Below are 15171 nucleotides of genomic sequence, written 5' to 3' on the forward strand. Positions count from 1 at the left end.
TCAATGACAACTGGAGATTCACCCGTAGTCAAAAGAAAAAGTAATTTAAATCTACAGGTAACGCTAATACACAGTAAATACACGTAGTCACGCAATGCTGATGTTGTTAACAATTTGAGAACAAGGTATAACAATACTAATACTTAGCACGGTTTGATGTGATGTGAGCTAAGTGATCGTTAGATTTAATCACTGTTTGTAGCGCGGTTTATTGTAATGCCTTTTTCTCTCAGTTGATCAGAACAAAAGCGGCAGTCATGTTATTTACTTGCTCAGATTACATTTTGCAGAGGAAAATTCTTATTTTGGTCATACTTCCAAGTCGTAGAATCTGTGATTCTGAAGTACCGTATCCACACCGGTGCGGTGAATGAATGACAGCCACACAAACTCCTCAAATAACTGCAATTGCAGGTTTCAAACAGAGACGGCGACAAAGAGGCAAAACTTACAGACTGCAGCTTTAATATTTGTAACTTACATCTTGTCTACACCAGACACGAGCGGCACAACGCAACGTGACTAAAAACAATACAACTTATTATAAACAGTGATTCTGTCTACACGGGATGTGGCACGACGTGAGTGACAGTAAACTGATGCCTCGTTCTATTTATGACGTACTGACACAAAGGACACATGCTTTGAAACCAGCCCTTTCTTGCGTCCAGTGTACAAATACAATACAACAAGAAACATACACATTTAGAAATAAGATATAAAAGAAAAAAAGACACAGTTAGGTTTAGTCATAATAAAGATTTACAGATTATGAACATATTTACAGTACTGAGTTTACAAATATATTGCACTTTTAACTGTTTAGGAGGGAAACGGCCTGTGGGAAGAAGCTGTACCTAGATGTTCTAGTGCACAGTGACCTGAATCGCCGTCCAGACGACAACAGTTCAAACAGGTGGTGTCCAGGGTGAGTGGAGTCTGTGATGATTTTACCTTTCCTTGTGCTCACTGGACTGGAGGAGATACAGGTCCGGCCAGGGTGGGCAGGGGAACACCAATAATCCTCTCAGCAGTCCGGACTGTCCTTTGTAGTCTTCTTATTTCTGATTTGGTAGTTGTACCAAACCAGACAGTTATAGAAGTGCATAGAACAGACTCAATGATGACTGAGAACTGTGTCAGCAGCTCCTGTGGCGGGTTGAACCTCCTCAGCTGGTGAAGGAAGTACAACCTCTGCTGGGCCTTTTTCACAATGGAGTCTATGTGAGTGTCCCACTTCAGAGATGGTAATGCCCAGGAACCTGAATGACTCCACTGCTGCCACAGTGCTGCTCATGATGGTGAGTGGCGGGAGTGCTGGGCTGTTCCTTCTGAAGTCCACTATCATCTCCACTGTTTTGAGAATGTTCAGCTCCAGGTTGTTATGACTGCAACAGACAGCTGTTCGACCTCCTGTCTGTGTGCGGACTCGTCACCGCTGTGGATGAGGCAGACGACAGTGGTGTCTTCTGCAATCTTCAGGAGCTTAACAGAGGGGTCTTTTGAAGTGCAGGCATGCAGTTTCGAGAGAACACACAACCCTGAGGAGTACCAGTGCTGATAGTGAGGGTCCTGGATGTGCGGTTTCTCTCACTAGCTGCTGGGTCAAATGATCTGTTAATAATAATACAAATAATAATAAACAAAAAATGGCACAAATAATAATACAAACATTACATGGTATATTAAATAATAACAAATTTTTGGATATTTAACTCTTAAATATGTAGGGTAAATTCAAATGCGTGGCGTATAAGCTAGGCTAGCAGGCTAATCGGCTAGCTGTATGTTATGCTTGTACGTAAGCTAACTTAAACAACAGTAAGATATGCTTGATTTCACAGCTCGGTTGAAGATCCGATCACTCATGAGTCATGACACTGGTGAAGACCAAAAAATTGCAGGGTCGGGACTGATGATTGGAGATTGGAGAAGTCCTGTATCACCAGAGAGAAATCTGTTGTTTTCACCATAAGTTCCAGTTCACATTTTCATTAAACTAGATTTTTTTTTCTGTTCACAATAAATTCTATATCATAGATAGGGTGAATTTTCATTTCATGATGATTTTAAAAGATGCTAGACACAGAGTAATCAAAATCTCCATTGCTATTAATACAGTGGGCAGACTGGATTTTAAATAAATGCTTTTTTATAAATACATTTTCTGTGATTGTTTTTATTGTTGTTTATGTTCATATTTATTTTCATTTTGTGATGGTGAAGGCAGAAAACACCATAATCTTTTATCTGTGACAAACCGTGAAATTTAAAACACAAAAAGAGGATTTTTTTCCCTCTCTCAAAGGCCACAAAAGGAAGACAGGTGAGGACATATAGAGCAGCTCCTCCTCTTTTTAAAGGGGTGGTAAACCACGATTTCACTATTCTAACTTTAGCTAGCGTGTAATGTTGCTGCTTGAGCATAAACAACATCTGCAAAGTTACAACGTTCAAAGTTTAAAGCAAAGGGAGATATTTGCTTTTAAAGAAATCAGTTTCTAAGGACTACAGCAAACGGCCGCTAGGCGACTACACACATTCCTCCAGGGTTGGTGACATCACCAGGCTCAATATTTACATAAACCCCTCCTCCGAGAATATTAAATAAGGGGGGGGGGGGGGGGGTGATGCCATTTTGTATCGCGGCGCTGTTGTGGTATAGTTAGGCTGGAGTGTTGTTGCCGCGATGCCGAGGAAACGCTGTTATTTTCATCCGGATTGCAGGTCTGGGGTACTTGCTCTGTTCAGCCTTCCTTGGGACGGGGGGTGCGTTGCAGAGCGTTTAACATACAGCATGTTGCACGTGTGTATGAGACAGCGGGGAACAGGCGCGCGCGGGGCTCCCTGCAGCACATCTTACGGAGGAAAACATCCACCGTCTTCGCGATTTCAATGCCGGATTTGCACAACGTCAGCTGCATGAAAAAAACACTGCCGGTGCGTGGATGCACGACGCGCGCGCTGCACATTTCACGGAGGACAACTTCCACAAACTTCGCGAGTTCAATACAGGATATGCACCACGGCTTGTCCTGAAAGCTGGATTTACAAACAGAAGCTGTTTACGGGCCACAACCTGTAAGTCTGATTTATTTTTCATCGATGTGTTTTCCTGTAATAGGTTGTACATTGTAGCAAGGAAGTAAACAGATGACAGCGCTGTTCTGCAAACCAGTCTGTTAAATGCTCATTCATACTTAACGTTATCCGACGAACACCTAACGTTACAAACACTAACGTTAAAATCTCAACAGCGAACCTGGCATTAGTGTAAATGATTCTTTGATTAGAGCTTTTATGTATTGTTTATCTACAGGCATGCTAAACATGGTTCTGTGTGTGATTTGGCTAACTTACTAGTTAAAGCCAGTGCTTAGTGTTCGTTTTGGGTTAGTTCTTGCGACAGATATTTGGCTATAATCGTTCTAAAAATACAAAAGTTAAAGTGCCATTCAGTAGCGATTATAGATCCGCAGTCTTTACTCTTGAGGACTGAACAGGTTCTGCTCGATCATCTTCACTCAAATGTTCTGGGTCTGATTCGGGCTCAGATTGGTATGGTTTTATTGACGCCGTTGTTTCTAATACTGACCAAAGCACAGCCTCCGGTAAAGGTAAGGGGCGTGACGTTTCCGATAAACGTGCACTGCGGTTAGCGAATCACAACACACTGGGCCAGCTAACCAATCTGAGCCCATCGCGTATTTTTGAGGGACTGGCTTCATACAATCCGGAAAGCATCAGACCGTTTTACAAGGAGGGACAGAGCAGTGTAGAATAAAGGTCAAATATATGAAAAATAAGGCTTTTTTTTTTTTAAACGAAGCATGAACACATGTTGACAAACACAGTCAAGCCTTCAAAAGAATGTGTTTTACCACCCCTTTAAAATAGCCAATAGCATTTCGTTTTTATTAAGCGGCAACCTCCCGCTGTCTCTCTTGAAGCCAACACGACTGGCCGCTAAAGAGTGGCTCCAAAAGGGAGTCAAATCTGTATCGCCCCCCATGTTAAAATCATAGACTGTAAAAAAAATATGGACGTAGTGTCTGTGACGTCACCCATAGGATTCTGAAGAGCCGTTTTGAAGTGTAAAGTAGGGACGAGCTGGCCGTTGCCATCTTGTCAGCGCGTCAGCGCGCGTCACTCCCGGATAAAAGAAAATGGGCAAAGAGGCGGGACGTGGGTGGAGCTGAGGTGATGTGATGACTAACAGACAGCAGATATATACGACAATCCACCTGTCACTCAAAGTGACCACGCCCTTAATTATGCAGGACTTTAAAGCTTTATATAATGTAAACGAATAAGTTATAAAAAAATTCACCCCCCTCACAGTTGTCATGAAGGGCAAAATTAGCCGTATAGACCAAAACCACAATTTGTACCAGGCTGTAAACATGTGTTTTTCTGCTGTAAAGTTGGGCAGAAAAACATATGTTTACAGCCTGGTACAAATTGTGGTTTTGGTCTATACGGCTAATTTTGAATTTTAAATTATATTAAGCCTTAAAGTTCTGCATAATTAAGGCAGTCAGGCACCTCAGCTCAACCCACGTCCCTTCTCTGCCCATTTTTAGTTATCCGGGAGTGACGCGCGGTGACACGCTGCCAAGTTGGCGACGGCCAGCTCCGCCCACTTAAGCCTTCAAAAATGCTCTTCAGAAACCTACGGGTGATGTCACGGACACTATGCCCATATTTTTTTTTTTTACAGTCTATGTTTTATATCACAGCTCGGCTAGAGATGTTGAGCTCGTAAAAGCCGCAATTTCCTCGTAATCTCTAACCGTTTCTCCTTGTAATCTCCATACCGCTTTAAAATATAGGGCCTAGCATTCTGTGCAGAATTCAAATAGGTCCGATACGTTTTGTGGTCTGCGCCGACTCATATGATCCGCTCTGTAGGCTACTATTGTGTCTCTGGACCGGAGAAGACTGTGTGTGCAGCTGTGTGACACTAACATGAATCATTCGCCTAGATGGAAAGCATATTTACACTGTCTGAATCGTTCCCTATACCCTATAAGGTGCACTATGTGCCATTCATAGGGTTGCCACCCGTCCCGTAAAATACGGAATCGTCCCGTATTTACAAGCAAAATGACGCGTTCCGTATCAAACCAATACGGGACGCGATTTGTCCCGTATTTTACACAGGTCCACACATAGTTCAATAAACACATACGGATTTTGCAGTGTGGAGAATACTGATAGCAAATATAAAGAATCAATTTCACAATAAGTAGTACAGGAGCTCATTTGTGCGTGATTGCGGGCTTTGTTGCCATAGCGGCGGAGTCTCGAGAACATGCGCTGTGCCAGTGTGCCTGAAAACTTGCGCGGTTTTTTAAAAAACATGTCGAGCTCGCATCGCGTCCACCGTTTGAACGCAAGAGGATCTCCAGATATAGAACTGAATTAATATCAAAAAGGTATCAATGGGTCTGTCCAGTAACTCATGATGAACCTCAGGCCAACTGCACACTTTATGAGAAGCATTTCAGTGTCTCAGACTGACTGACTTTGGTGACAGATCGGTCTATGTGACACACACATCCGTGCTTCTAAAGGTAGGCCTATAGTTTTTTTTAATGGATAATATATTAATATAATATTCAAATACATTATCAGAGCTTGGCAGACAGAATTATTATTTTTTAGACAGGTTAATTAATAGATTATAGCCTAATAAATGTTATTATTAATTTATAATTTAGCTAGGCTATATCATACATAATAAATAATCCTGTCATATAAAGTTTATGACATTTAAAAAATATTTAGATAAAAATGGGACAAATAATTACACGATAATATAGTCATAATTTAAGTAAATTATTCAAAGAAAATAAACATTTTTAAAAAATTCAAAAAAGTGATTAGGCCTACTGGTTCAGAATGACGGCTTAAAGGGACAGTTCACCCAAAAATGAAAATTCTGTCATCATTTATTCACCCTCAAGTTGTTCCAAACATGTATACATTTCTTTGTTATGTTGAACACATAGGAAGATTACTGTGGAAGTCAATCGTGCCCCCAAAGCAGCCTGGTACAAACTTTCTTCAAAATATCTTCTTTTGTGTACAGCAGAACAAAGAAACTCATACAGGTTTGGACATCATGAGGCGTCATAAGTGCACCAAATAGGCTAAGAGTTCTTTAGAATTAAATAAAATAATCAAATGTAAAATAATATAGCATGCATGTGTTCTGTTGCAAGTTCACATACTTGATCTTATGTTTTCTTATGGTTTATTATTGAGCTGTCAAGTTGTTAAGGTTGAAATAATCATTTCATGACGTATTCTTTATTTCTGTCCTTTATGCAATTGTTTTTTAGGCTATTTTTTTCCGGGGGGGGGGGGGGGGGGGGGGGGTCGACGTGTCGTGAATGGGTGTCCCTTATTTTGCCACACTGAAGGTGGCAACCCTAGCCATTCACCATGTGAAATAAGTACATGTGTGAACAAGTGACCAATTCTAGGCAGCTTCAGTGTCTATTTATAATATAGGGGCAGGGCACTTTAAATTCTAGAGAGCTTTTAATTTTGGAACACATATTTTATAGATAACATTAAGGCTAAAATATTCATACTAAAAGCAAAAAAACCCTTAAATTTTGATTTCATGGGGACTCTAACTCGACTACATTCACTGGATTTCTCCACGTCTTTATGACGTGTTACGCACGGATGACTGGGCGGGGCGTAAACGTTGTGGCGCGGGAGTTTTCAAACGCTCAAACAAATAATGCTCGGCGTCTGGTTTTTATATTAGAATGTTCCCATAGAAACATTGACTCAACGCTTACAAGTAACATTTGTCGGCTCGTCGACAGAAAGTGGGGTAGCGCACTATGGGCGTACACTAGCGCGTAATGTTGGGTCAGACTTCCTGTTGTTACAGTTTAGCGACCTCCACTCACATTATACATATCCAACATCGTTTAAAAGAGAATATTGACGGCTTTTGAGACCAGGCGATCAGAGAACACACATGGATAACTGCAATGGAAGGCAAGAGGAGAGGAAACCTCATGAAACCAGCACGTGTTTTGGGCAGGTATGTGTTTTAGGGGACAGATTTGAACACTTTGTAATGGTCATTTTGACATTATGTGAAGAGCTACAGAAAACACTATTCATAATGTGTTATAATAATATCCCCGGAGTTTAGAATGCATTTGTAACTGTGCATGTTTGTTGTAGTATGCATACACTGCAGAGGAATACCAGGCAGTCCAGAATGCACTGCGGCAGAAACTGGGACCTGAATATATCAGCTCCAGACAGGCTGGAGGAGGACAAAAGGTGAGAATTTATGTGTTTCTTATACGCTTCTCAATATTTAGCCTTGCACATTTAATGTGTGGTTGATTATCTCTTGCTGTTTTCCAGATTATTTGACATTTGCTCTGTTTTTGCAGGTGTGCTATATCGAAGGTCACAGAGTTATAAGCCTGGCCAATGAAATGTTTGGGTATAATGGATGGTCACACTCAATATCTCAGCAAAATGTTGGTAAGGACACGGACATCCCGCCAGGGACAGATTCTCAGACATTCTATTTATTCTGAGCTTGTTTATGAAAGGGGATGTGGTCAATCTTGTGTTATAGACTTTGTGGACCTTATCAATGGGAAATTTTATGTTGGAGTCAGTGCCTTTGTGAAGGTCCAATTGAAGGTAAGCGTTCTGACGGGATGGACACACAGCATTGTGAGCGTCATACATGTACCATTCTGTTTCTTCAATGTCTTTTCCATAGGATGGCTCGTTCCATGAGGATGTAGGATATGGGGTGAGTGAAGGCCTCAAATCCAAAGCTCTGTCACTGGAGAAAGCAAGAAAAGAAGCCGTCACGGATGGACTGAAACGGGCACTCAAGTAATGATTTCTGTCAATTGGGGGGGGGCTATATTATAAATGTATCTCAAGTGACAGTAAAGGCCTTTATAATGTTACAAATGATTTCTGTTTCAAATAAATGCTGTTCTCTTGAACTTTATATTCCTCAAAGAATCCTGAAAAACGTCACAGTTTCTACAAAAATATGTTTTCAACATTGATAACAAGAAAATCAACATATTAGAACTATTTCCGAAGAATCATGTGACACTGAAGACCGTTATGATGCTGAAAATTAATCTTTGACATCACAAGAATAAATTAAAATGTAATATATAATATAAACTGTTGTTTGACATTTTGATAAAATATACTTATTTTTTCTTTATTTTTGATCAAATAAATGCTTAAGAAAACAAAGAAATATTACAGACACCAAATTTTTGAACAGTAATATATATTTCCTGCTATATTTTTATATAAACTCAGTTTCATGTCCATAAATGTATTTATTTCATAAGAAGCCATATAATAAGTTGGACAATATATAGTCAGCTGATTATCACAAAATAAATATCTTTTAATAGGTGATATAAAACCCCCTCCACTTCCCAACAGGCTTCTGATCTATGGAGGACGAGAAATTACTTAAGTATAAATACATAAATAAATAAATACGTAAATGCAGAAATAAATAAATGTATAAATACATAAATTAATTAATTAATAAATATATGAAGAAATAAATATAGAAATACATAAATAAATGTAGAAATACATAAATAAATGTAGAAAAATTATGGTATAACACAAATGATACAAAAATAGCACAATTACAAATTATACTTTTGACAAATGTATTTATTTATGTATTCATTCATTTATGCATATCTGCATTTATTTATTACAGAATTTAATTATTTCAGAATTTAATTATTTATTTATTCATTTATTTCTGCATTTATTTATTTATTTATTTATGTATTTCTATATTTATTTATTTATGTATTTATACATTTATTTATTTATTTCGGCATTTACGTATTTATTCATTTATTTATATTTAAGTCTTTTCCCGTCCTCCATACTGATCACCCTGTCAAGATGTAAAATTTTTATATAGTGTATAATGTTCCGGCTGACTGTACATTATACCTTATATAATATTAATTTAATTAATTTGATATTTATTTTACAACAAGGTGTTTTGGAAATGCGCTTGGGAACTGTATTCTGAATAAGGAATATCTCATAGCCATCAATAAAATACCAAAGCAGGTAAGAAGTAATCTTCTAAACATTTGGGCCAAATGTATTTTCTTAATTTTTGTCCCTGAAATACAGTGTCTTTCCTGTTATGGCAGCCACCTCCTCCTTTAGACCCGGACAAAACCAAACGCAGTGACGGCGAGCCGTCCGTGGAGAAGGCCAGGTTCGACAGCCTGGCCCGAGCCAACAGCAGGGAATTTATCAAACCGGCGGAAGCAGCCAACATCCCCTTTGAGCGAATAGGAAGTCGCCCTGTACGAGGAGGGCATGAGAGCGGCACTGGATCCAGGACTTCATTGACAAACACGGCAGCACATTCTGGCAACATGTCAGCTCACCAGGATTCTGAAAACAGGCCCAGCAACACCTCAAGGTGGATTTATTTGGTGCTAACTAACTTCGGCTACAACACTAGCCAGCTGCACTTGTGATAAATCTGCTTTTCTCCACGTTGTTAGGTCAGCAGCTGACATGGCTGACCTGTCCTCGTCTGATCCTCCACTGGACTCCAAGCAGCAGAGGAAGCTGAGACAGCAGCAGCTGCAGCAAAAGTTCAGACAGGACATGGAGGCGAAGAAGTTGCTACAGGAGCAGAAAAACCAGCCGTCAAACGCTTGCACGGTGCAGTCCAAGCAAGGTGTGATGGAAAATCTAAGGGTTCATGTTTAAGCCATGAGTATAAAACATTCAAGCCTTTGCCTGCAGGAGTGTCAGGTGTGTAGCGTTGTCCATCGGTGGGTTTATTGTTTTAGGACAGGCTGTAGGTCGTGTTAACCACAGTACACCAAACGGACACCTGGTGACAACTAAAAAGGAGGAGTATCTGGCTGGTAAGGGATATTTTTAAGAAACACGAGGTGCATTAGTAACATGATCACATGATTAAACAGTGGCTCGCGAATGCCCCCCTTTGGAGACGGCCCTGTGCCAGTGATAACATAACTTGAAATATTAAATATATTTAACAATGATTTTCAACATTTACAAATTATATTGACATTATAACAGTAGGAAATAAATAGATATACTTATAATTTGATTTAGCTTTAGTACAGTGACAATAAAAGAGTTATTTAATTTGCAAACAGCATTGACTATGTATATTAAAATATTTGGGGGTCCTTGGCATCACACAATTTTAAAACCCTGCTTTAAAGTAATATTAAACACGCAAAAAATTACTACCAGTCCTCCTTTGTGATTTGAAAAACATGGCCAGTATATCCAATAATTTTGCTCTTTTATTTATTTTTTTTACATTTCAAGATATTATGGGTTTTAAAATTACACAAGTATGAGTAAATGGCAGAATTTTCTTCTCACTAATCTGATTAAATGGACCCAAAAATGCAAATTCTGTCATTTACTCACACTCATGTTGTTCCAAACTTGTATGAACTTCTTTCTTCTGCTGAACACAAAAGAAGATATTTTGAGGAAAGTTGGTATCCAAATAGTTCATAGGCCCCATTGACTTGGAAAAAAAAAAAACTATGGAAGTCAATGGGGCCCATTAACTGTTTGGTTTCCCATATTCTTCAACATATCAAGTGTTCAGCAGAAGAAAGAAGTTCATACAGGTAAATGACCGTTTTCATTTTTGACTGAGGGTTTTAATACAGGAACAAGGTTAAGATTGTGAGGTAAAATATATAAAACTCTCACTTCTCAGATGACCCAGAATTATGGGACTTCACTCTGGATGGCATTGATATGCTCGACGATCCGGCAGCAGGCTCCACAGAACCTCCTCGTCCCACCACGCCGAGCCAGCACAAGATGATGACACGCAGCAAGACCCCGCAGAGAGCCCAGTACCTGAGACCACCAGCTCAACCTCAAGGCCAGGGAGGATCTGGCCAATTCAGATCCTCTGAGATGAGGACCACAGAAGGAGCAGGTACAATCTGACTCGTGTTCACTTCATAAATACATGCTCATTGACAATCTTTGTAATAAGGCAGGTATATACATGCCGAGTTCTGGTTTTGTCTCTCCACTCATGCAAACATCACACGTCCCCATTAATATAAATAGCCAGGGACTTGTGGCCCACAATTCTAGAACTAGCTTGTTGACTTCGCCTGTTCATTGTGAGAAAATTACTTTAGCTTCTTTTAATTATGGACCTGTGGTAATGATGTTGTAACTGTTTAATGAAGGTGGACAACAGAGCCCATACAGACACGGCCAGATGATGAAGAAACGAAGACTGGAGACATAATGAAAAAAAAAAAACAAAGACTGGAGACACAATGAATTTAACTATTTATTTTCTTTTAGAATTTTTGTTTTTAAATCTAGATGTTTTTTTACTAATTTGTGAATATGAAAACTTAATAAATGTTTGTCACGTGGTCTCTTTGACTGATACAACTCCTAATTTGTAATATAAATCCAAACATAAGCAGGACCATTTTAAGTTGATTTTTGGCAAATAAAAATCTGTGGAAAGGATCGAAACAATATTCCCAGATTATTTTACTATTTCTATTGGTAGCTGACGGCAGGGGATAGCTACAAAAATTCTGGGAAACGCCTTGAAAAAAAAAGAAAGAGCACAATGTAGTGGGAGGAGAAAAAGTCCAAAATGTTTTATTAAGCATTTGAATATATATACATTTTTTTTTGTACAAGACTGATACATAAAATCATAGATATTCACCAAAAGGACCCTGGATGAAACGAATTGACAGAAAACATCAGCAGCAGCAATTTTTGACCCCACAAATATAATGCGGTTTTCTATGGGAACAAGTGTGAGATGTGGATTGTGAAAACATTCAGAATTTCAGTTGTGTGACAGGAGTGTGACTGATCAGTGGTATTTCATCTAAATGTGGTTCTGGTCAATTACAGAGTATTTGGATCTGTGCAGTCAAGTATCAAAAGTAACAAATAACCCTCCCCACTCGGTTAAACCTTTAAACGGCGCATATTCTGCATTGCAGTAACATTTACCTTCTCTAGAGAAGTCAAGCAGATCGTTTCAGAGATGACGGGACATCACTTCTGCTAACGATTGGCACTCAATTTGTTGTATAGAAAAAAATGTTTTGGGGGAGTGATAAATATGCAGTGCTGTAGTTTAATACTGTACTTCTGCCGCTGCAGGCTTTTCTCAACAAAGTTGGTTTGCCCAAAATCAAGTATTTCTTTGACTACAGCACATTTGCATGGGCCATGGTGTGTGTATGACATTTTTAAAGAAGGGAAGACATAATCCTGTGGTTTAAGGCTAGCTTCTTTCAAAATGAAAGCAACATTGGACATTGGATGAAGAAATGTGCTTTCATTAATATGCATACAGGATGCTCACCCCCTCAAGAACCATCTATAATCCAAATTAAGCATTCTATCCACTTACATACAAAAAAAGGGTATGGGCAGGGAGTAGTGGTGACTGTTTATATAAGATACACAAAGTTCTTCATAAATGATATTTTAAAAAAAAGGTCACGAATGAACAATGCTATGAAATACGTGCAAGTATGAAGAGCTATAAAACCCTACTTTTACTTTCCTCAATTGCACATCCTCTTCCTTTCATTTCAAACACCAACAAAACAGAAGTCTGTCTCAAATGCAGTTTCTTCTCACAGTCCTACCTTCTTTATCCATCTTCCAACATTCTACACTCCTTTGTAGGATACGTACAGTTGGCGCCCATTGAGACTTGTGTTGGTGGTGTAGTCCATCCATTCGCTAACATGTCAGCATCTCTTCTGCAGATAAACTGCAACACCATCACTGTATCTCACTGCCAGTCTTTATTACAATAAGGACGGTATCCGTACTATAAGGCTATATATCTGATGTTTAAGACAACTTAACCCGGTTTGACCCTTTCTGCTTTTTTATTAAATGTACACATTCATCTCAGTCTTTGAAACAGCAGGTTAGGTCAAATTTGAATAACCCAAGTCACATTATATGGACCTAGAAGTCTTTCCAATGTAAACTGTCAGATAAAACATGTCCACCTAAAGGGACTATGCCCGATAATCTCAACCCCATGAGGCACAGCTTCTCTCTTCCTTGTACCAACCCTTCAACAGCGGTTTCAGCTCGCCTGAGTGGTGCGTAGATTGGTTGACCCGCAGCTGTTTCCAGATTGGGGAGCTCCTGAGGGAACGAGGAAGCCCTGTTGTAGTCCTGCAGGGGGAGTCGTGGATGACAGCGGGCCCACCTGAGGCCACTGAGGCATGCTGTAGGTGGGACCGGTGTAGCCAAACTGCTGATTGTTCACACACAGTGAACCCTTCCGTCCAGTTGTGGGGTTGGCCGGCATGTTACCAGCCATGGAACAAAGCTGGCCTGGTGCAGAATATTTTCGTGGCATCATCTGAGGAGGAAGACAGTTGACTTTGATAAGTACAAGTTTTTCATTATGAAACAAACAGTTTTCTTGATTGGTCACTCAAACCATGCTAAAATGCACAACATTATCAGTCACATGACTGGCACAGAGACCCAGAGGGCAAAACATCCATAGAACAGCAATTTTCCCATTGGTCTCGTAATATTTAGGTCACCTCTCAAAAGATGAAAAACAAAAATATGTGAACGAAATGCAGGTTTTAGGCACTTGAGATCCATATACAGCACCTGCTGCAGTATTTCAATCACTAAAAACGGTGGGATGTTCTGGGCTCATCTGCTTGCCTGTAAATAGTACACATCACCAATAAGGTGTATATTGAATTTGGTCTTTTAAGACCACCGTAGTACTACATTAGTAACTAGCACAAACCTGAAAAAATTACTGGTGGGCAATAAAGGCAAAGCCTTGTTCTGACCTCCAGGTGGACGTTCCTATTAGGGTATGTTATGTAAAAATTGTGTACTATTAAAGCCCAAAATATACTTCAGTTATGACATGGACGGGTAAATTTGTATCATTACCTTAATGAATGTATGAATGAATGATGATCATGAATGATTATCGTTTTCTTTTGTGTCAAATACTTACATTTAACCAAATACTTCAAATCAATCAGAATACTATATACTGTTACCAATCACATTTTATCAACAAAAAAATTATTTTACACCGCAAAGGTGGAACAGAAGCTCCATTTGAGTTTATTTACAGACTGTTTAATGCTGCTCAAATGTGGCATACATGTATTTACACAATTGCATAATGTAAATAGCCTATAAATTAAAAAAATAACTCATTACATGTTAGGGCTGCAATATGACAAAAAAAATTGTCTATTATGTTGATTTTGTAAAAATTATTAATGTTGATCAATAGAATGCATAAAAAGTCACTTCATATTCTGGCTACACAGACAAAACCATTTATGAATTAATTTAATCGCTTTTTACGCATTAGAAAATCAAGACTCTCTCGTATTATAACCACTTCTGTTATAATAATGGAAGCTGTGCACACTATAAAATGAATCTCTCTTACATCGTATGTGCACTTTGTTGTTTATGAAGAAAATTCATGAGTGTGCAGATTTCAGCATGCATACTGAATACACTCTGGAATTTTCACGGGTGATTTAAATGCCTCTGATTGGCCACTGCACTAATAAGCTAAACAGAAGTATGTGATTGGTTATAATGGTGTGTAAAAAGAAATCTGATGCAACATGAGCAGATCTAAATGCAATCATTTCATTTCATGACAGCTGTAATAGATTTATTTTGATTGTGTTAATTTTTCTTGAATTTGGGGGAAAATTTTTGTTCATTTTATAAAATGTTTGTCCCAAGCCAACGTTAATTTCTGACCCTGCTGGCTACGCATGTACTGTGCTATCATGTAAACATTCTCCAATAATCCATATCAAAACGAAATTTATGTCAGTAAAAAATATACTGAACAGAGTTAACGTACGCCATGTGCTTGTGCGTTCTTGGCATCCCTGGCCCAGTTATCGACCAACTGATGGAGGTCATCGGTGAATGTGCCCTTGCGTGGCAGACTAGTAGCTAGTGCTTGGTCCTGGTCATGGCTCTGTCCATTCTCTTCTCTTACTGGACTCGTGGTCCCTACAGGTTACAATCAACAGATTAGAACTTGAGCAGTTT

General features: G+C 39.1%; 2 protein-coding genes across 4 annotated transcripts in view; one reads left to right on the forward strand and one right to left on the reverse strand.

Moving 5' to 3' along the window:
* Positions 1-6644: 6644 nt before the first annotated feature.
* rad52 (RAD52 homolog, DNA repair protein) lies at positions 6645-11582 on the forward strand. 2 transcript variants are annotated; one of them, XM_079809373.1, is made up of 11 exons: positions 6645-7069; positions 7216-7317; positions 7434-7527; positions 7625-7692; positions 7775-7893; positions 9057-9132; positions 9219-9496; positions 9582-9760; positions 9876-9953; positions 10796-11023; positions 11286-11582. In XM_079809373.1, exons 1-11 carry the CDS (start codon positions 7004-7006, stop codon positions 11345-11347), a joined length of 1350 nt encoding a protein of 449 aa, XP_079665499.1. In that variant the 5' UTR covers positions 6645-7003; the 3' UTR covers positions 11348-11582. The 2 variants fall into 2 exon arrangements, with proteins under 2 accessions (XP_079665499.1, XP_079665500.1); XM_079809374.1 differs by lacking the exon at positions 9876-9953 and having other exon boundaries at positions 11286-11483.
* wnk1a (WNK lysine deficient protein kinase 1a) overlaps positions 11420-15171 on the reverse strand; it is a 30622-nt gene continuing 26870 nt past the window's right edge. For both annotated transcript variants that reach the window (XM_079809367.1, XM_079809368.1), the window contains exons 23-24: positions 14978-15132; positions 11420-13468 (exon numbers count right to left, since the gene is read on the reverse strand). In XM_079809367.1, coding sequence (XP_079665493.1) covers positions 13187-13468; positions 14978-15132 — 437 coding nt within the window. In that variant the 3' untranslated portion in view covers positions 11420-13186. The remainder of the gene's footprint in view (positions 13469-14977; positions 15133-15171) is intronic.

This window comes from Gobio gobio, assembly GCF_949357685.1.
Source record: "Gobio gobio genome assembly, chromosome: 25".
Classification (NCBI taxonomy): Eukaryota; Metazoa; Chordata; class Actinopteri; order Cypriniformes; family Gobionidae; genus Gobio; species Gobio gobio.

Coding starts and splice junctions, on each gene's coding strand:
- rad52 (XM_079809373.1), top strand. CDS start 7,004: ATGGATAACTGCAATGGAAGGCAAGAGGAGAGGAAACCTCATGAAACC. Junction 7,528..7,624: donor AATATCTCAGCAAAATGTTG/GTAAGGACACGG, acceptor CTTGTGTTATAG/ACTTTGTGGACCTTATCAAT. Junction 7,693..7,774: donor TTGTGAAGGTCCAATTGAAG/GTAAGCGTTCTG, acceptor TCTTTTCCATAG/GATGGCTCGTTCCATGAGGA.